This window comes from Cucumis sativus, chromosome 5 (genome assembly GCF_000004075.3).
Source record: "Cucumis sativus cultivar 9930 chromosome 5, Cucumber_9930_V3, whole genome shotgun sequence".
NCBI lineage: Eukaryota > Viridiplantae > Streptophyta > Magnoliopsida > Cucurbitales > Cucurbitaceae > Cucumis > Cucumis sativus.
Window position 1 is genome coordinate 17,606,697 of NC_026659.2, and position 21,478 is coordinate 17,628,174.

At 36.0% G+C, this 21,478-nt stretch overlaps 1 protein-coding gene across 1 annotated transcript; it reads right to left on the reverse strand.

The window, feature by feature from the left end:
• Nucleotides 1–15,060: 15,060 nt before the first annotated feature.
• LOC116403999 (protein terminal ear1 homolog) lies at nucleotides 15,061–17,201 on the reverse strand. The gene is made up of 4 exons (XM_031886140.1): nucleotides 16,524–17,201; nucleotides 15,954–16,074; nucleotides 15,682–15,840; nucleotides 15,061–15,593 (listed from the first exon to the last, which is right to left on the reverse strand). Exons 1-4 carry the CDS (start codon nucleotides 16,550–16,552, stop codon nucleotides 15,423–15,425), a joined length of 480 nt encoding a protein of 159 aa, XP_031742000.1. The 5' UTR covers nucleotides 16,553–17,201; the 3' UTR covers nucleotides 15,061–15,422.
• Between the last annotated feature and the right edge of the window lie 4,277 nt (nucleotides 17,202–21,478).

Consider the following 21,478-nt stretch of genomic DNA (forward strand, 5'->3'; position numbering starts at 1 on the left):
TGCGACTCCTAGGTGAAGATGAAGATGAATCATCTCGGTTGTAACACATGGAGGAAGACAAAGATGAATCCTCTCACTTGCGACACCTTAGAGCAGATGAAGATGAATCATCTTCGATTGCAACACTTAGAAGAGATGAAGATGAAGATGAATCCTCTTCGGTTGCAACACCTAAGAGAATATGAAGATGAATCCTCTTCGGTTGCAACACCTAAGAGAAGATGAAGATGAATCTTCTCGGTTGCGATTCCTAGGAGAAGATGAAGATGAATCCTCTCGATTGCAACACATGGGAGAAGAAAAAGATGAATCCTCTCACTTGCCACACCTTAGAGCAAATGAAGATGAATCCTCTTCGGTTGTAGCACTTGGGAGAAGATGAAGATGAATCCTCTTCAGTTGCTACACACCTGAGAGAAGATAAAAATGAATCTTCTCGTTGCGGTTCCTAGAGAGAAGATGAAGATGAATCCTCTCGGTTGCAATAAGTTGAAGATGAAGCAGAGGTTAAAGCTTTAGCATTGTATGCATCTTCTTCAAGAGGCAGAAACGATGTTACACTATCGTTTTCATCTTGGAGACGCGAAGGCAGAGCTGCCCGATCGTCGTCCTATCGAAGTTGTACCATCGTTATCCTCTCAAAGAGCTGGAGCTGCAGCATCGATGAAGCCTTGAAACTTGAATATAAGGAATCATCAATGAAACCTTTATGCTTGAATATGAGGGATCATTAATGACGCCTTTGAGCTTGATTTTGAGATTTTTTTTTTTTTTTTTACATGCACTCAACTTGTACATAGTCTTTGCACGAAGTTTGTACATCTTCAATTTATTTCATCTCATTGTTACTAAGATGATCATCTTGAATTTAGGGATTTGCCCCCAATTTGTTATGATTCCTTAGTAGAGATGAACACCCTTTGAAGAAAAGAATTAACTCACGACGTAGTTCAAGGTTTTTTTTTTTTTTTTTATTATAATGGTGGACTGAACTTAAAGTTTTCTTTAAGTTGCCTACGTACCCTTTATAATGTAGGGATCAAGTCATAACGTAGTTTCAACTTTTTTTTTGCTGGACTGGGCTTAAGGTTTTCCTTAAGCTGCCTACGTACCCTTTATAATATAGGGATCAAGTCATAACGTAGTTCAACTTTTTTTTGCTGGACTGGGCTTAAGGTTTTCCTTAAGCTGCCTACGTACCCTTTATAATATAGGGATCAAGTCATAACGTAGTTCAACTTTTTTTGCTGGACTGGGCTTAAGGTTTTCCTTAAGCTGCCTACGTACCCTTTATAATATAGGGATCAAGTCATAACGTAGTTCAACTTTTTTTTTTTTTGCTGGACTGGGCTTAAGGTTTTCCTTAAGCTGCCTACGTACCCTTTATAATATAGGGATCAAGTCATAACGTAGTTCAACTTTTTTTTTTTTTTTTACCTAACAAAATTAAGCATAAAATTTTTTAAGAAATTTACCATTGATTGGGCCAATTCGTAGTCCGTCTTGATCAACGATCTTGTATGCGCCATTTGTATAAACTTCTTTAACAATGTAAGGTCCATCCCATTTAGGTGTGAACTTATTTCCTGTATGCCTTGTTGTGATGATCGGTCTCCTTACGGCAAGTACTAGATCACCGACTTGAAATGAGCGAGGTTTAACGTGTTTATCAAAAGCTTTGGACATTCTCGCTTGATAACATTCCAATGCTTGCTGAGCCTCTAATCGCTTTTCGTCAAGTGCTTCTAATTCTTGAAGACGTAACTTCACATTATCTTCGGTAGTCAATCCCTCTTGTACTGCCATTCTTAGTGACGGAATTTCCCTTTCGAGAGGAAGGACAGCCTCCACACCGTAAACAAGCGAATATGGTGTAACCCCTGTAGGGGTGCGATGAGTCGTCCGATAAGCCCATAATGCCTCGCCGATCTTTTCTTGCCAATCCCTCTTTGACTTGGAGACAATTTTCTTTAAAAGATTACACAATGTTTTGTTGAATGCTTCTGCTAGTCCATTCGCAGCTGCGTTGTACATGGATGACTTATATTGCTTGAATTTGAATTTTTCACATAACTTGTCCATCATACTATTGGAGAATTGCTTTCCATTATCCGTCACGATTCGATGTGGAATACCGTATCGATAGATGATGTGTGTTCGAATAAAGTCTGCCACGTTCTCCTTCTTGGCTTCTCTCAATGAAATGGCCTCAGCCCACCTTGAAAAATAGTCTGTTGCTGCTAGGATATAAGAATGTCCTGCTGATGATTTTGGTGTAATGGGGCCAACCAGATCGAGTCCCCAAGCCTCAAAAGGCCAAGAAGCCACAGTTGGATGAAGAGGTTCTGGAGGTTGGTGTATGAAGTTTGCATGGTATTGACAAGGCTCACACTTCTTCACATAGTCTATTGAATCTTGGATCATCTTAGGCCAGTAGTAGCCCATTCTTCTTAGCTGGAATTGAAGCTTTGGTCCCGATTGATGTGCTCCACAAACACCTGCATGTACTTCCTTTAGAGCTTTTACCGAATCTTCCTTTCCGAGACATCGAAGGAAGAGCCCTTCAAGAGAACGGCGATATAAAGTTCCCTTGTAATAAATGAAGTGTGCTGCCCTTCTTCGTATCTCAATTTTATGACGAGAATCCTTTGGAAGCTTTCCATGTTCAAGATACTCTATGATGGGTTGACGCCAATCTTCTTCATCAATCAAATAGGATGTTGCCATGTTCACTTCCTGACATTCAGGCCTAACTGGGGGTATAATCCATCGTTGACAAAGTGGTATGTTCAGAGTTACATCATCTGGCATGGTCAAGGCCGTGGCTAAATTTGCCAATGCATCCGCTCTCTTATTTTCTACTCTAGGGACATGTTCTAACATCACATTATCAAACTTTTCCATCAATTGTCGAGCATAAGCAAAATATGGCTTCAAGTCTTCATGTTTCACGTCATATTGAAGCGAGAGTTGATTGATTATCAATTTTGAATCACCATAGACCTCTATGAATGACACTCCGATTTCTAATGCTATTTGAAGGCCAATTATCAAAGCCTGATATTCAGCCACATTGTTTGAACACAATTCGGAAAGTGCAAAGCTATAAGGCAACATATGCTTCTCAGGAGAAATGAGGACAATGCCTGCCCCCGCACCACTTCTTCGAGCTGCACCATCGAAGTACATAGTCCAAGGTTCCATAACTTCTGTGAAGAAAACCTCATCGTCTGGTAGGTCATCACATAACTTCCAATCCGAAGGAATTGGGTGGTCTGCTAAAAAGTCTGCTAGCGCTTGTCCTTTTATCGCCTTTTGGGGAATATAGACAATGTCATATTGTTGGAGTAGAACCGCCCATTTGGCTAAGCGTCCAGCGATGATTGGCCTGGATAGAACATACTTTATAGGGTCTGCTTTTGCCACTAGATGAACCGTGAAGGCCTGCATATAATGCCTCAACTTATCAATGGCAAAGAAAAGTGCAAGACACATCTTTTCGATAGGAGAATAGTTAACTTCAGCCCCAATTAATGTTCTGCTTAGATAGTAGAGAGAACGCTCCTTTCCCTTTACCTCTTCTTGTGCCAGTAATGCTCCTAAGGACCTTTCTTGTGCAGCAATGTACAATATTAGTGGTTTGTCAGGTACTGGAGCTCCCAGCACTGGGGGAGTAAGCAAGTATTTCTTTATGCTATCAAAAGCGTTCTGACAAGCTTCATCCCACACAAAATTTTCTCCTTTTCTCATCAACTTTTGAAAAGGTTGACACCGACCGGCCAAGTTAGAGATGAACCTTCGGATGTAAGCCAATCGTCCTTGGAGACTTCTTAGGTCATGCAAACTTTTAGGTCTTGACATCTTCTGAATGGCATCAATCTTGGACTGGTCTATTTCGATCCCTCGATGCCTTACAATGAAGCCAAGAAATTTTCCTGAAGTTACACCAAACGCACACTTGAGAGGGTTCATCCTTAGCTGATATTTTCGCAAGCGATCAAACACGACTTTTAGATCCTTCAAATGGTCTTGTCGTCTCTTTGTTTTGACTACAAGATCATCAACATAACATTCAACATACCTGTGCAACATATCATCAAACACTTTCTGCATGGCACGTTGATAAGTAGCGCCGGCATTTTTCAATCCAAAGGGCATCACCTTGTAACAGTATATTCCCTTTGGAGTTCTGAAAGCTGTCATTTCTTCATCTGAGAGGGCCATCCGTATTTGATTATATCCAGACGACCCATCCATAAACGACAACGCCTCGTGTCCAGTAGTTGCATCAACCATGATTTCGGTGATGGGCAAGGGAAAATCATCTTTAGGGCATGCATTATTCAGATCGCGAAAGTCTACACAAACGCGAAGTTGTCCATTTTTTTTCTAACAGGGACAATGTTTGCTATCCACGTTGGATATTTGACCTCGCGAATGAATCCTGCTTCGATCAACTTGTTGACTTCCACCTCGATTTGAGGGATAAGCTCCGGTCGAAAACGTCGTTGTGCTTGTTTAATCGGTCGATATCCGGGTTTAATTGCAAGATGATGGACTGCTACTTTTGGGTCAAGTCCTGGCATCTCCTTGTACGACCACGCAAAGATGTCCCTGTATTCGGTGAGCAAACTCATATATTTATCCACCTCTTCATTAGAGAGGGACGCACTAATGAAAGTCGGACGTGGTTCCTCTATTGTACCAAGGTTCACCTCTTTTAGCTCGTCTACAGTAGATTGACCACCATCCTCTAAACTTTGTGGGGCATTTTCTGCGTCTTCTTCATGAGTTCCAGTCTCTGATTCCTCAATAATGGTGATGTGATGACATGAAGTTTCACATTCCCCTTGTTCCGACCCTTCTTTTTTAGGATTCGTTAGTATAACGTCATGTCTTTTTACCTTTAACGAACCTTGACTTGTATTGAGAGTAACAAAAGTTTTTCTTTTCATGCGAGAAGGAACGTTGCTATGAATTTCTCCATTTTCCTTTGTCTCGCAAGGAAACTTCTTACTACGATAATTATCGACATCTGTATGCTTAATTCGACGCCAAACTTTCACACGAGACATTGGTTCCTTCTTCTTTGTATCTATGTTGGAATCAATGTTGTCGTGTGATCCTTTTTATCCCCGAGATGATTAAAAATCGGAGCACGGGGTGCTTGTACATTTTTCTTTTTAGACACACCTAGCCTTTCAAAGGCTGATGGTCTTGTAGTTGTCAAGGCATGGCATGTGCTTTCTTCCTTTATGGGAGTCGTAGTTAGCCTTCGAAAGACCGAATGTCTCTCAAGGTTTGGTACTGACTGGAGCCTTTCTCTTTCTGCCTCTGTCATGCTTAGCCTTTCAAATACTACGGGACGTGCAACAGATGGTCTAATTCGATCAAATACTGAGATTCTCTGATTATCACCTTCTTTTACGTCAGTATTGTCATCCTCCTCTATAGTTATATGATTGATGTCAACCACTTTTTCCTTCCCCTTTTTAGTTATACGGATCGGTTCTGGCGACTTGTATCCGAGTCCTTTTCTCGACACGGGTATAGAATGTCCTTCCCGTAGAAGCTTCTTTTGAGTTGAGGAGAGCTCAGGTCGGTCATGAATTTCCAAGCTTTTAAACTCGGTGTGAGCTGTGAAGTCATAACCTGCTTTCGCCATCAATTTGTAAGCCTTGGGGTCGAATCCGTCTTTCGTTCGCCTTTGGGGCAAGTTTGCTTCCACCAGATCTACCTTTACCTCTTGCTTCGCTATCTTAGTTAGTGGTGTAGTGAAGCTTTCTTTTATGATTTCGATGTCACCAACTTTCAAACCTTTTGGAGACTCCATGAATGGTGATTCGCCTTTCTTGCGCCTTGACAGAGGGACATAACGCAAAACTGGTGTGTTTGCAGCATTTTCATCCTTCAAGATCATACCCTTTGTGCTGCTAGTGTATGCTTCACCCTTTCCAGAGTTAAAGGTTCTCGCACTTTCATGTGGTTCTGTGGTTGCGAGTGATTTCAATTGTGAATTATCTTCTCCTTTTGTAAGAGGGGTTTCTGCAGGCAAAACTTCTAAAATATTATTATTCTTTGAATAAAACTTTGCATCTGCGAAGTGAGACTCAGCTTCTGAGAATGGATTAGAGTCGGCTTCAACCTTCTTTACACCGTCCTGATAAAATTTGAAGCACTGATGCAGTGTTGAAGTTACTACTCCGTTTCCATGAATCCAAGGACGCCCTAGTAACAACTTGTAAGTAGTCCTTGAGTCTATGACATGAAACAATGCACTGGCCTTTAGGTCGCCAATTATGAGTTCTAACCGTATCATGCCTATTGCTCTTTGGCTACCTTGGTTAAAACCTTGAATTACTAGCTTGCTATTTGAGAGCTCGTCCATCAAGATGCCTAATTGCCACATAGTCGACTTTGGCATTATGTTGACAGCTGAGCCATTATCAATGAGGATTCGATCGACTCTCTGTTCTCGAACGTATCCAGAAACATACAAAGGTCTATTATGAAGTTTAGATCCCAACAACAAATCCTCATCTGAGAAGTCTATAGACATACAATAAGAACCACTCTCATATGTCATAGTCGGAGTACTCGAACTTGATGCTCTTGAATTTAGCAATGCATCAATAAGGATGGTTTTGGTCTCTTGAGGAAGTGATAATAGATCCTCTACATTAAACCTTGAAAGGTCTTTTGATACTCCCTCTCCTTCTAGTGATCTTGGAGGGATTATTTCTTCCTCCGTTGTGTTGATAGCATGACACGCAACGACTTCTGGGTCTTCATCCTGATGATCACAAAGGAAGCTTTTTGGAAGGAAGTCTGCCAAGGTCACTAAGCGTTGAGGTCGAGAGAAATTCATGTCTTCATTATGTACGAGCTTAAGCTTATGAGTCTTCTTCTTTTTCTTATTCTTTTGAGTCTTATTTCCTCTTCTATAGTTTTGGTAAGAGCGAGACTCTCTTTGGGTCGGGATCGACTGTCTTTTCTTTCGGTGGGTCACCACTATCCACCCTTCATCGTCTTCTTCAATTGGTCTTTTCTCTCCTTGAGGATCCTCGTATGAGATTTCCTGAAAGAACTGGACAACTATAGGCTCAAAGGTCCCGAACTGGACCAAGCTTTTCCTTTGCTCAAAAATCAATCTCGACGAAGAAGAAGCTCAGACATTATCGTCACTTCAGCGTGGTTTGTTTGAGCTACTTCCTCCAAATCTAGCTCAATCCTTTTCTCACGAGCCAACCTTAGAATTAGCTCCTTCAGCACGAAGCATTTCTCTACTGGATGACTGATGACCCGATGATACTTGCAGTAATTGGGATCATCTACCTTTCCTGCTTGCTCAGGTCGTTTACATTCTGGCAGCTGGATCAGCTGCTTCTCTAGTAGTTGCTCTAGCATGTCAGCGATATCTGAATCAGGAAATGGGTAAACTTTTTCCTGCCTTTCTTTTAAAGTCAGACGTCGCCTTTCGCTTCCATCATCCTTCTTTTCAACCCTCGCTTCCTTTCCTTTGGAGAATTTCAGCGGGGTTGTGTTTACGACCATAGATTCTTTCGGGTGCTTTTCACTATCTTTTCAGCACCTTTCATCTCTTTCTTATCTTTCTTTACTTCAGGAACAAGAAAATCTTTAGTTCCTCTACTGGCGATGCTCAACTCCATATCATGAGCTCGAGTTGCCAGTTCTTCAAATGTGCGGGGCTTTATTCCCTGCAAAATGTAGAGGAGTCCCCAGTGCATGCCTTGGGTGCACATTTCTACAGCCGACAGTTCGGTGAGCCGATCTTTACAGTCAAGACTTAGAGCTCTCCATCTATTGATGTAGTCGATGACTGGTTCTCCCTTTCTTTGTTTCGTATTTGTAAGCTCCATCATGCTTACAGTACGCCTGGTGCTGTAGAAGCGATTGAGAAACTCCTTTTCTAGTTGTTCCCAACTCTCAATGCTTTCTGGCTCCAGATCAGTATACCATTCAAAAGCATTTCCTTTCAAGCTTCGAACAAATTGTCTGACTAGTTGATCTCCTCTTGATCCTGCATTCTCACATGTTTCGACGAAGTGAGCAACGTGCTGTTTTGGATTGCCCTTTCCGTCAAACTGCTGGAATTTTGGAGGCTGATATCCAAGCGGCATTCTCAAGTTGTCGATTCTTTTGGTGTATGGTTTAGAGTACATGAAAGAAGTCTGAGATGGGCCTCCATATTGTGCTCTGATGGAGTTTGTGATCATATCTTGTAATTGTTGAACCGAGAGAGAAGCCACAGAAGTTGATTGTTGTTGTGGCTGATTTTCTTGTACCACGTTCTTCCCTTTGTCATCAACTTTAACGACAGGAGTTTGACTCGATTCAGCAGTTTCACGAGTCTGCATCTGCTCCTTTAAAGCTGCAATTTCGTGGTCTCGTTCATCAACAACCTTCATCAGGAGATTAATTTTTCTCTCCATCTCCGCCATGGCAGTCTCGACTGCTACATCAGCCATCATGACGGACATCACATCTGGGTGTGCTTCTTTCAGTGACCTGCTAGAGGCAGAATCATAATCATTATATAGAGGATTTTCCTTGATGACAATTCCAGCTTTAGGAGATTCCATCAATTGCTTCAGGATGCTCTGCGCGATGGCGGAACCTTGGTCTTGCCCTTGGATGATCCCCTTGGAACGACTACGGGTGATAGGTCCCGTGTAGGTGTCGCTTGCAGCTGAAGATTTGGATGCAGCTTTCTTTGATGCCATTGATTTGCTTGTAGATCTAGATGATGAGAGAGAGATGAGAGGTAGAGATGGTCCCACTGGGCGTGCCAATTTGTTCGCACGAGATTTCCGGAGAAATTTAATTCGTGGACTTGAACTTGGAGTTGATGTTGTATTTTTGTTGATTTGATGCGATGCGGTTCAATCTCTAGAATTTGATCCTCTGATTCTCTCTCAACTGTATGTCTACGCTTGATTTGGAGGAAGCGGAGCACGTGATGTTCTTGAAGTTGGAGCCTTGGAAGAAAGTTTGTATCTTCAAAGGAGCTGATCTTCGAGGGAAGTTGGAGTCTTGGAAGAAATCTTGTATCTTCAAAGAAGCTTCAATCTTCGAGAATGGTCGACTTCAGGAGTTAGGGAGTCTTCTAGCTTTTAGGAGAATTCTCTCTAGACCTTCTAGAGTAAAAAATTTTCAACCTCTACAAATGAGGAGAATTCCTCTATTTATAGAGTTCACTGGTGGGCTTTATGGGTTTGAACCTGGTTGGTCCATGGACCAGACCCATGGGCTCAACCATATGGACTTAGGTTATATTTAGTCTTTGGGCTCAATTAAGCTTATTTTTTGGCTTAATTGAACTTAGTCCAAGTAAATAATATTTAATTGAACTAAAATGATTAACTTAATCCAACGATTAATATGAAAACATGTGGCATTATTAGAATGACCAATTTATTTATTTTAACTCTTTAATTTGGAGCATGTGTCAATTTTAATTAGTTCCAAATTTAATTATTTGTACTTTTCATCATTAACTTAATAAATGATGTGGCAACTTGTGATTGGTCTCAAAATTTCTTATTCAACAATTTTGAAATTAATAAGATTGAATAAAGTCATGAAAATGTTAAATTAGTTTTACTCTTGACATATTAAAAAAAAAAGTTTGGATATGGGTTGCTATATTTTTCAGATAAAAAACAATTAAAGATTGATAAATTAATGACAAAATTAATTACAATGTATAAACAAAAAAATTAGAGTTGGAAAAGGTGAATATTTTGGTATTTTACAAACTACCATACACATGAAAAAAATGTTATTTGTTAAAATTTAAATGACTCCTAAAATCTTGTTATATATATTGTTATTGGTTGATATCCAATATAATTGTTTTTAAAAAACTACTTAAAGATTAATTTTGTATATTCTTATAATAAAATTTTATTTCGTACGAATATTTTATGGATTAATATTATATATGTTTTGATCCCTAATATTTTATTGGTTTTCCAATTTAGAAGGAGCGGTTTTCAATATTTTTTAGTAGAATAGCTGTGAGAGGCTGAGAGAGAAATTTTCAATTAGTCGTTTGTGTTTAACATATTTATGTTGTATAATATTAAGTGAATTAGTGTAGCTCAATCATCATCAATCTAGAACTCAATTCTTAGATACTCTCTCCTTGTTTGTTGTTTAAAAAAAAATTAAGTCAATTAGTGAACTTTTTTTTAAAAAAAAAAGATTTTATAACCTAAATTAATTATAATATTTGTTCTTTAGTTCGTCTCTTAGTTGATGGTCTTTTTTTTTAGTCCAAAGGAGAAAGAAAAGAATAATGTTTGATTTCTTATATATCATACTCATGTAAATTTAATACTTGTACTGATATCATTTTCCTTTACTTTTTCAAACTAATTTTAATTTACAGATATAATTATTTTTTTAGCTTTTAAAGAATTTCTTTATAATAACATTCAGGTGTTTAAATAATTTATGCCACTTTGTAATTTAATTAAAATTATACGATATTTTATTTGTAAGTCTTAAAAAAGAAAATATCAAATTAGATGATTATCGTTTTTAAATGAACTAGTTTTAGGCTTAGTTATGCTCAAGTCATGGCGTTCGCGACCCGAGGCGTACATGAACCAGCAAGCTTTTGCTTTCACGCCGCTCAGACCAAGTCATCCAGCCACATCCTTTTGTTGAGTCGATCTCCTTCTGTCTCCGAGCTGTGAGCCGTGCGCCTCTTCCGCCCAAGCTATGAGCCAAGCCCTTCCGCCTCCGAGCTGTTAGCCGAGCCCCTTTCATCTGAGCTGTGAACCGCGCGCCACTTCCCGTCGAGCCGTGAGCCCAGCCCCTCTGTCACGACCGTGAGCTGCACCCTTCCATTTGAGCCGTAAGTCGCCCCCTTCCATCCAAGCTGTGAGCCAATCCACTTTTCATCTGAGCCGTGAATCACGTGCCCTTCCGCTAAGCCGTGAGCCGCGCCCCTTCCATTCAAGCCGTGAGCAACACGCTTCTTCTACCCGAGTCTTGAGCCTCAGGCCCCTTTCGCCCGAGCCATTTTTCCTTGCTTAGTCGAGCCGCGTCTTCTTCCTCCCATGCCAAGCTGATTTTAATATTCATTCAACCATTTTGGTAAGTTTTGGATGTGTTTATTTTATCATTTTTGTGTCGAAAATAATTGATATTTGGTTCTAATTGGAGTTTTTGTGGAATGTTCAATTAACTAATTTTGAAGGACTGAGTTTGTAGAATTTTTGATTAATGTTGAATTAGTTTAAGTCTGACATAGGTTAATTTGAAAGAATTTTTGGATGATAGTTATTTGTAATTTTATTAAATAGAGTTATTGAAATTTTCTTACGGCTTAGGAACTCTTCAATCCCTTACCATCAAACGCGTAGTAAGTGAAACAACTTCCTTCAAGAGTCTCTTCCCAAAGTTCTTTACTTTGAACTTTGTAGTAGAAAAACAACTCTTGAAACTTAGTTCTTAGATTTTTTTTTTCTCTTTCTATTTCTCTCTCCCTTATCCCTTCAGTCCTCTAAAATCATGGTTTTTCCAAGAAACCTCCACAAAAAGCAAAACTCATTTTAATTTGTAAAATGTTAGGGCTATTTTTATTTTCAGATATGAAATTCTTGAAACAACTATTGTAGTTTTATAGTTTGATTGAGCTTGTGCTTCTCCGTCTAATTCAAAGGTTATGTTCATGCAGCATAAATATACACACTTGTATGAATAGCCCAATTAAAGCCATTTAAAAGCAAACATCAAAAGTGTTTTTTTTTATAATTTCATACATCAAATAGATACTAAACTCAAATCTGGATGATTAAAAGTGTAATTTGTCCTGAATAATAACGAAAAAAAATTCATCAAGCATTGCAAAAAGATTTAGCTCGATAATGCACCAAATAAGCTATTGAATAAATGTCTCAAAGTTCCCAAACTTCCTTTTTTTTATATGAAAAAAACCTGGTAACCTAATAGGCTAAATTACAATGAGAACTTAAATGCACCATTTTTTTTCATGAATAACCTAATATTATACATAAATTAAACCCAAAAGTTGATAATACCTTCAATAATTTCTAACATTTTTTATGAAAATAAGAAAGACACAAATAATGCAAAATTATGGAAATAATGTGCATTAAAGTAGATTTTTTCCAAAATTTTCAAAAACTAATGGGAAAAGAAAATTTCCATTTCCATCCCAAAAGCGTTCTTGACCTTGATTGCCTTTGAGTTGCTCTCTCTCTCTGATTCTTTCTTCTTGACAAACCTTACTTCACCCGCTTGTAAAGTACTTAGGCGCAAAGAATATTGCGACACCGGTCACCTAGACCCTTCTTTTTAAAGATGGACTCTAAAACGGAGTGGGCTGGAGCTTTTGTTTTTGGAGCTAAAGTGGGCGCAGCCCACGGAGCGGTGTGAAAAGAATATTGACAAGACATCCAGGTGCAAAGAGTGAGGAGCAAAAATCAATGCCCCCAATTATAAGGGATCGAGATGACTATCCACTGAGGAATATTGCATGAGTATAAGTTAATAAGCAAACATTGTACTCAAATCTTTTGATTTTTCAATAACTACATCAATAAAATTGATTTTTTAATCGAATAAGCGACGTATCTTTTCTACTACTTGATCGTGATTTATTGTTTCACTATATTGAAGGAAAGCATAACACACCGAGTGAAAATACCAATAGAAAAATTACTCTCATTGCATCTAACTAATTAGAGATTAACATGCATAACAACTACCTTAACTAAATGAAATTTTGGCTAAAAGTCTTTCTCAATTTGGAACGAACCATATTTATAACCTAATTACATACAATTAGTTGGACAAATTTCAACACCTAACATTCCACTAACCATTAGTGGAACTTGGTGAGCTAAGTGTAGTCACTTATCTCACAAAATGTTAGTGGAATTATTTAACAAAATTTTATATTTTTCCACTGACTTAGTCCAAGGGCAACATGGTCATTTAACTATTCAAGTCAAAGTAAAAGTCAAACTTTGACTTTTACAATACAAAAGTCAACATTTTGACTTTGCTCATCTTGACTAGTTTCGACCTCTCGAGGATGAATTTGCAATCATTATGTTTATTCAAATCACATTTGAATATAAAGTCTGTCAAAGTTGACTTTTTAAAGTCAAAAGTCAACATTTTGCCATTTTGTTGACTTTTGACAACTTTTGATCAACTTCATCCCTTACGAGCTTTCAAATAGGAATTTATATTCATATTTTTAATATTTAAATACTAAGCTATATCTCAAACTTATAAACGACGGTTATATCATTCGTTAGTTTCTCTCTCTTCACCTAATTCAAACAATTTGAATTGTTTTAACATATGGATCTAAGTTAATTTCATATGAACTAGCAGAGAAATCTAATGGACCTATAGATCATGGGCTTCATCGATCCGAGATTAACTAGCTAAACCTTTTTAGATCGAGCTAATCAACATCTGTTAACCAACAAGTCATTCCACTAAAGTATCGTAGTTGCCCTCCCCTCGTTATAGATATATTTATGTTGATTGAATATACTCATGATCAGTAAGTTAATCATTTACAAGGTGTACGTTATCTCAACTAGACCAAAATACCATTTAACCCCCAAGACTACATCGTGCTCTTTAAGTCTCACTAATCTACTATTGAACAATATATTGGTTTAAGATCCAACCTATAAATCAAATCCCTCTTGAGCGCAATGAAAGGGTGAGGTCCCTTGTTCTTGTTCAAGACTTGGATTCAGTCCTTAAGAGAACAACCTATAACTATTATCTCTAAGACGGGTAGGAGTGAATTTTTGTCTGGTACTTTATGTCCCTAACCATCCACCCGATTTTACCTCGAAAATGGAAGGTTTATCGGGTCAGTATCGTTGAGCTTCTCTTACATATGCAGATATAAGAATAATTTCGTATGAATAGAAATTCAGAATATAAGATTAAGTTACTTACGTCACCAATAATGGAAATGATCAGTTTTATACAATCAACGGTGTTATAACTTAAAAGTGACTACTTTATGGTTTCTGGATGAGAACTATTTACATAGGATATCCCTACTTTCATGTTTGTACATAAACAATTTAAAATCACATTATTTGTACTATTACAAAGTAGAAGCATCCAATAGTGCTTTTCAAAATAAAACGTCCAACAACCTTATTTATACATTATAGACCATTTAAGTTATATACTCAAACTTAATTCACGTTTATGTCTCTACATAAAATCCAAGTGTACACGAAGACCTTAGTTTGAATTTAAAATTATAATATTTCAAAATTTTGATATTATAAGTTGCCTGATAAGACTCTTCCCCTCCTAATAAGACTCTTCGATATAAAATTCCCTAATAAGACTCTACAATACAAAGTTACCTTATTGAATAGAATATGATTTTTAATAATAAAATATTGAGTAGAATATAATTTCAAAGTACAGACTACAAATTTTAAAACATAAGCTGTTGCTAGAAATCTTTCTAGTTTAACCTTTTAACTTCAAAAATTTAACCACTCCATTCCTTTTATTTTTCTTTAGTTTCTTGTTCTTTCTTTATCTAAATATTTTCCATCATTTCACTTCCGTCCAACATAATTAAGCTTCCACCGAGCAAGATTTTCTTTGATGCAACTTAACCTCCTAAAGAGCAATCTATAAGAAAGGAAGTAGATTTGCAAGAGAGCGACAACAGAGAGATTATATGTGCATATGTAATACTACTAAGTATATATTTAAAAAAATTAGTCAAATTAAGATACTAGTCTAACTTATTATATTAAGTTTTGAAGCGTATTTTAAACCAATTTTTTATCAAACAAGGTAAACGTAACATTATCAACAATAGACAGTAATCTAGGAATCGATTCCGAGAATATCACCAATATAAATTACCACTGATAATATGAACATACAAGCAATTCGATCAAAAAAAAAATATTAATATACAAATAATTACCTTCAGAATAGTAGTAGTAGAAGGACGTATATGATATTAGATAAGTTTTTGAAATTGGAGTTACTAAATTTTGAAAAAGATGAAGGCTTAACCATTTTCAAAAGGAACATGAGGTGAGGTGTGGGTCTATAATAAAAAGATGATATACAGGAAGAACAAGTAAAAGAGGAGAGAATAATATTGCAGAAAGTAACCCAACATCATCCCCCCATCTCCCAAGAAAAAACCCACCAACCAAACATACAAACAAACAGCCATTCATGTTTTCAATTCTCCCCAAACAAACTGTTCACGGTCAGGGAGACAATGAAAACACCAAGCTACACCACTCCTTCCCTTTATCTACCATCAACCTTTAGAAAAAGAAAAACATACAAACATCCTACACACTACAAACTAACCATGCACTTAAGTTCATCATCATAACTACTCAAACTTTCTTGAGTGGCTTGCGAGGAAGACGAGGTATACGCCTTCCCACGTTAACCCTTCTGTATCGACGTCGACCATTGCTTGCTGGAAATAACATTACAGGCAGATATTGATCGTTGCGACACCAGAAGATTTTGTGCTTGAATGCATTCTTTAGGGCTTCCTTGCCCTGGTCACAAATAGATCAAATTCATCATTCTATAACACTGCAACAGTAATAATGAACCAACTCTAAAAATAAAGACATTAAAATAAACCTGAATCCTAGCCTCAGTAATCTCACAGATCTTCCTGTTCACATTAACATCCCATTTGTAATTATGATACACATCACTGAACTGTGTTGCTGCTTTCGACGTAGTGAAGTTCACGAACGCATAACCCAAATTCGATACTTTTCCTTCGTACCATGATCTCTCTATTGAAATTCAAAAAAAATCAAATAATATCAGTAAAGTCGTCAGTTATTCCCAACAAAAGGAAAATATGAAAGAAAGATAAAATTACGGTAATGCTCAAAATTACCCAACATGAAATCCATAGGCAAATAAACGAAATCATATTCGGTATAACAGAAACCAGGTCGAGAATCCCTCTGTTGGTTCATCATTTGACAGTAACTGTCTAATAACTGAAGAAGATCCTTCCTCCTGCTTACAAACATTCTTCATAAGTTTTAACCAAATAAAGAATAAATGCAAACCCAAGTCTAGAACTAATGCCAATAAAGTCATGGGGATAGAGATGACTTAGAAAAGGAATAAATTACATACTGAAATATTTCCAAAATGAGGAGACAAAGGAGTGAGAAAAGGGCGGAAACCAGAGAAAGTGCAGCATGTAAAATTAATTAAATACAAACATTATTCCCATTTCTAGCAGTCGATTAAATTAATTCTTGTTGATCTACCGACAAACAACCGAAATTTGAAATTAAACCCACAACCCCACATGCGTTTATACCTTCAATTTACCCTCCTCCAAGAAAATTTTCAAAATCCAAGAACTTGCCAAGTTCTAAAATTAATATTACCAAATTCTTCGAAAGGGACAAAATAAAACAATCAAAGAGAAGTGAAGAGAAGAGAAGAGAACCCACTTGAACTGATTCGGGATGTTTTTAATCATCACCGTTGTGATATCCAAGCAAGGGGAAGGGTTTTCTCGACTGGGTCTACGCCGTCGCCGCCGCAACCACCGGCGTCGTTATCGATTTTCCTCTCTACCCATTGCGGCATAGATTTGACTAACTCTCTGCGCGCGCCACCGGAGACAACAAACTCTCGTCTAAACTTACCAACATCAGCTTTGCCAATATTCTTAGAATCCGCCATAACGGTACCGGAAAAACCCACAGCCGCTTGATACGGCGGGCACATGACCTGGGGCCAAGCATTGTAGCAGCTAACAGCAGAATAAGTATGAAGCTGCCAAAGGTAAGTGGAAGTGGAACGTGGGTAATAGAAATTTGTATAGTCAAGAACATGCGGTGAAGGAGGGAGTGGAGGAAGAAGAGTAGGTGGAGAAGAGAGAAAAGGGTCAGCATAGGGATTCAATGGCTTGGAGGCCATAAGAGGGTTGTAAGAGAAGAGAAAATGAGAGGAGGGGAAGTAAGAGGACATAGGTTGGGGAGGAAATGGAAGAAGAGGGTTAAGGAGATGAGAAGGCATTGTTAGGGTTAGTAGTTTTTGGTGATCCAATGATGAAGAATGGAAGTGATAAGTATAATAGAAGTCATATCAAGTTATAAATGTTTTGTATTTTAGTACAAAGACAAAAGAGAAACCCAGCTTTGCTCAACCGACGGTTTTGGCGGCGTTGTTGGAAGCAGTGTTACAAAAAATATGACTTTTTTTATTTTCTTCTTCTTTGTTTCAGACTTCGTACTATAATCATTTCTTTAAAGATTTGATGTTATTTCCTTTTGCTTTTTTGTATTATTATTAATAAATAAAAAAAAAAAAAAGGGAAGTAGCACCAATTTCCGACGATATATCATTATATCAAATACCTTCCACCATACTTTATAAGCTTCTTGCACGGTTAAAGGAATGTTACTTTTTAGACTACAACCATCAACTCAGTTTTTTTATTATAATCCAAATACTGATATTAACACCTTTTTCTCTTCTTCTCTTTTTTGAACTTCCAATACATTTTTCATTCTTTCCTACTCCTTTTTTATTTTCTCAAATTTAAACCCTTACACTTTAGTTATTGATTTATTGCGTTTCCTAGGATAAATGTGGTAATGTAATTCATATTTTTTAAATATGAGCATTTTATTTCGAGGTTTAAGATTTATATTGCTTACTCCATATGTTTGTCTATAGGTATTGCCTCCATCAATTAATACAACCAAACAAAAAAACTTCTAATAAATTAAGTTTTACTCCATACATTTAAAATTATAAATGATCAGCCATAAATGATAGCAAAGTGAAATTCAAGAATCGGGACAGTAAAGTGAAATTAACAAAAAAGTTTCTTTTTTTTTCCCCCCTCGTTTGTGTCAATAATAAATGATCAGAACAGTGAAATTAACCAAAAGAATTTACTTCAAATCATCTCTTTTACGGTTTTAAACTGCATTTTCTTTTTGTAATTTTTTTAGAATAGTAAATCCATTATAACGCCACTGGTTTTTAAAATGCATGTTAGATATTTGCAATTTAAGATTTACAAAAGAATTTTAAAACCATTTTGTATTCATATCATCAATTACCAATATATATACATAAATTTCATTCCTGGTATCATATATGCACACCATTTAAAGTTGATTAAAAATGCATGTTTCTACATCTTTAGTTATTTGCGATCCAGGTCTGTCTGATGGTGAACAAATAGTATTGATATTGGTGTTGGACAGAGAATAATAGATACCTCCTCAACACTTGCAAGTGTTTCGGCTTTAATTTAATTAGTACGTGAATTTGTAATATTATATGCTTTGGGGTGCATAATATTGCAATCTAACAAAGAAAGAGAAGAGACATACACAAGAAATAAAGGAAAAATAAATAAAAAATAAGTGAAGGTTTTCAATGGGTTCCAAAATGTTGCTCTTATCAGTTTCCTTTTGCAAAAATAAAAGAAAGAAAAAAAGGAGACCATGATAAACTTTGTCACATTTAACCTAAATAACCCATTTCCCTCATGTGAAGTTTGTTTTGAGAGGCTCAAATACAACTCTTTATACTTATGCTTCCAAATAAGTAAAGAAGATTATGATCATAATTCTTCACTATATATATAAATATAGAGCATTATACACTTTAATATAAAGAACTTAGTTTATATTATTCTCTAAATTGTTTTTGCTTTCATCTCTAAATTAGCATATTACATATTAGGTTGAAATGAGAATTAGATGAGTATTTAAAAGAAAATATCCATTAGAAGCAAAAGAAGAAAAAGAAAAGAAAATCATAGATTTAATATATGTTAAACTAAAAGAATGTCAAATTATTTTGAATGAATAAGTTGTTTGAAATGACATATGAGAAAAAGAGATGGGAAATGGGGAGAAATTTATGTTTGTTTGTGTTTGAAAAAGTGAAAATAAATTATATTCCAAAATAAAAACAAAAATCATGAAAAGTAATATGGTTCGAAAGTTAACCAATAAACGGACGCATGCTTACGATTAAAACTGACTCTCCCTAATTTTAAATTTAGGATATTATGGGATTAAAAGAAGAAGAAGAAAAAAGTTAATCGAAAGGAAGAGGAAAGGATAGGAAGGATGGTAGATGGGAATGAAGGGATAAAAGTAAGGGTCAAATCAAAGATCAATGGCAATCCCAAATGGAAGATCCTATTTCTCTTAGACACCTCTCCCTACTTTTACTGCACAATCATCATTCTTTTTCATTCCCAACCCCTTCTTCCATCAATCATCACTCTCAATTTCCAACTCTATAAACACTTCCCCCCTACTCTTCAAACTAAATATACTTTTAATTTCCATACAAATACACCTTAATTTAATCCCACTAGTTTCATTTTCATCTGCACATATATTCACAATTCTTCAAAACTTGTCCTAAACACCGTAACACACATATTTAAATGAGTTTTAAGATTAAAAATAATGACCTTCTTGTTGTTGGTAGCAAAATGCCAAAACTGAACCTCCAAAGAAAAGGAAAAATAAAACGTAACAAACTGTAGTTCTCTGTTATTGTCCTTACATACAAACTAATAAATGAAGAAAGAAAAATTACAGAAACGTATTTAGGGAAACATAGAGAGTGGAGAATGAGAGAAAAGAGGAAGTTTTCAAAGGCCCCAAAACGTAATAACAGTAGAGAAGTAATACCAAAAGGTAAATCAAAACATAAGAACAGTAAAAACCCTAAAACCATCATAGGGTTTTTATTGAAAATAAAAGCTTCATTCCCATAATTACACAACCAAACAAACTATATATCTTCTGTTACTTTTGGCTTTAGCCCCTGTCACCTACCAACTGCCACTGCCAAAAGAAAACCATTCCCATTTCCATGCAAACCCAATACCTGCCATTGTGTTTGGGCTCAAAACTAAAACAAAGCTATTGCCTCTGTTTTTCATTTTATTTTTAATTACCATTTTGGAACCCTGTAATGCTCTAGCCTATGCAGCCTTTTCTGTACAAATATATGTATTTGAAAAGAGAAGATATTCCCTTTCTCTAAGTTGGGTTTGAGATAATATGCCCTTTTTTTCTCAAGTTTTATACCTTACTTGATTCTTATTTTTACCTTACTTGATTGTTATTTTTGGCTGTTGGGGTCTAGGGTTTGGTTTGTTTTTGTGTAACATAATTCATTGACGTTCATCATAAGTTATGTGATTTCTGTTTCACATTTTTGTGTTTTCCTTTTCTTTTTCATTAATTTTGTTTCTGTAACTCCCCTTCTTTAACGTTTCTCGAGGGATATTTTGGTCATCATCAGTTGCTTTGTCTAATATATGAAACACAAAATGGCTCTCTACAGAAATATCATTTTGTCCAATTTTTCGAAATTATGTTTGAAGTAGAAACCTTTGAATTTTCAAACTATAATTTAGATATAAAACCGTACGTGTGGTTTGAATAACTGATGTGACAATGCAAACTGTTTTCATTTTCAATTTTAAAATGCATGCAAATGGAAGCTTTTCTTCTGTTTTTTTTCAGTATCAAATTGATGAAATGTTGAAAACAAAGAAAGAAATTAAGAAAATAAATAACACATTTTCACATTAGCTTTTTTTTCTCAAGATGAAAATGAAGAAATAAGCGTTTATTGATTTTAAAGAAAAATAAAGTATAATCAGAATAAGAAAAATGATTTTGATAGAAAAAGAACTTACATTTGTTCATGAGTATGGTTTTCTTTTACAGTTCTTCACATGAAAAACTCATCATTTTTATATTCACAACCATACGTTTCAAAGAAAAAAAAGCATATATATATATATTGCTGCCAAAAGAAAAATGAAACATTGAACATTAATTCTAAAGAAGAATAAAGTATGATCAGAGAAAAATGATCTTGATGTAAATAGAATAAGAACTTACATTTGTTCATGAGCATGCTCTTTCTTTAGACGCTTCTCATGTTTTTCACATGAAAAACAATTTTGTATTCACAAAGTTCAACTTCTTTGAAAGAAAAAAAAAAATCAAACATTACTGGCAAAATAAAAATAACAAATATTGTTAACAAAGTTGAAACATATTGCTTCTAAAATTGACAAACATGGTGCAATTTTACGATACTTTTCACTATATTGGTTTGATAATCACTTACAATACAAATATTGAGCACATGATAAGAGCTCTCCATAACATTTTTTAGACAAGACTTTTCTTAATATTTTGAATGCATTAGAATATTTATTTGAAAAAAAACAAGTTACAAACTGGTTGAATAGATTTGTGTTTTGGTAGTACTACTGATTGAATTTGAATAGATAACCACAAGGGGTTGGAATTAAATCTAAGATTAGGTGTGATTGCTTCTGCTCTATCACCAAAATTCTAATTTGTTTCCTCTTTTCCCAATACCCACTTTATATATA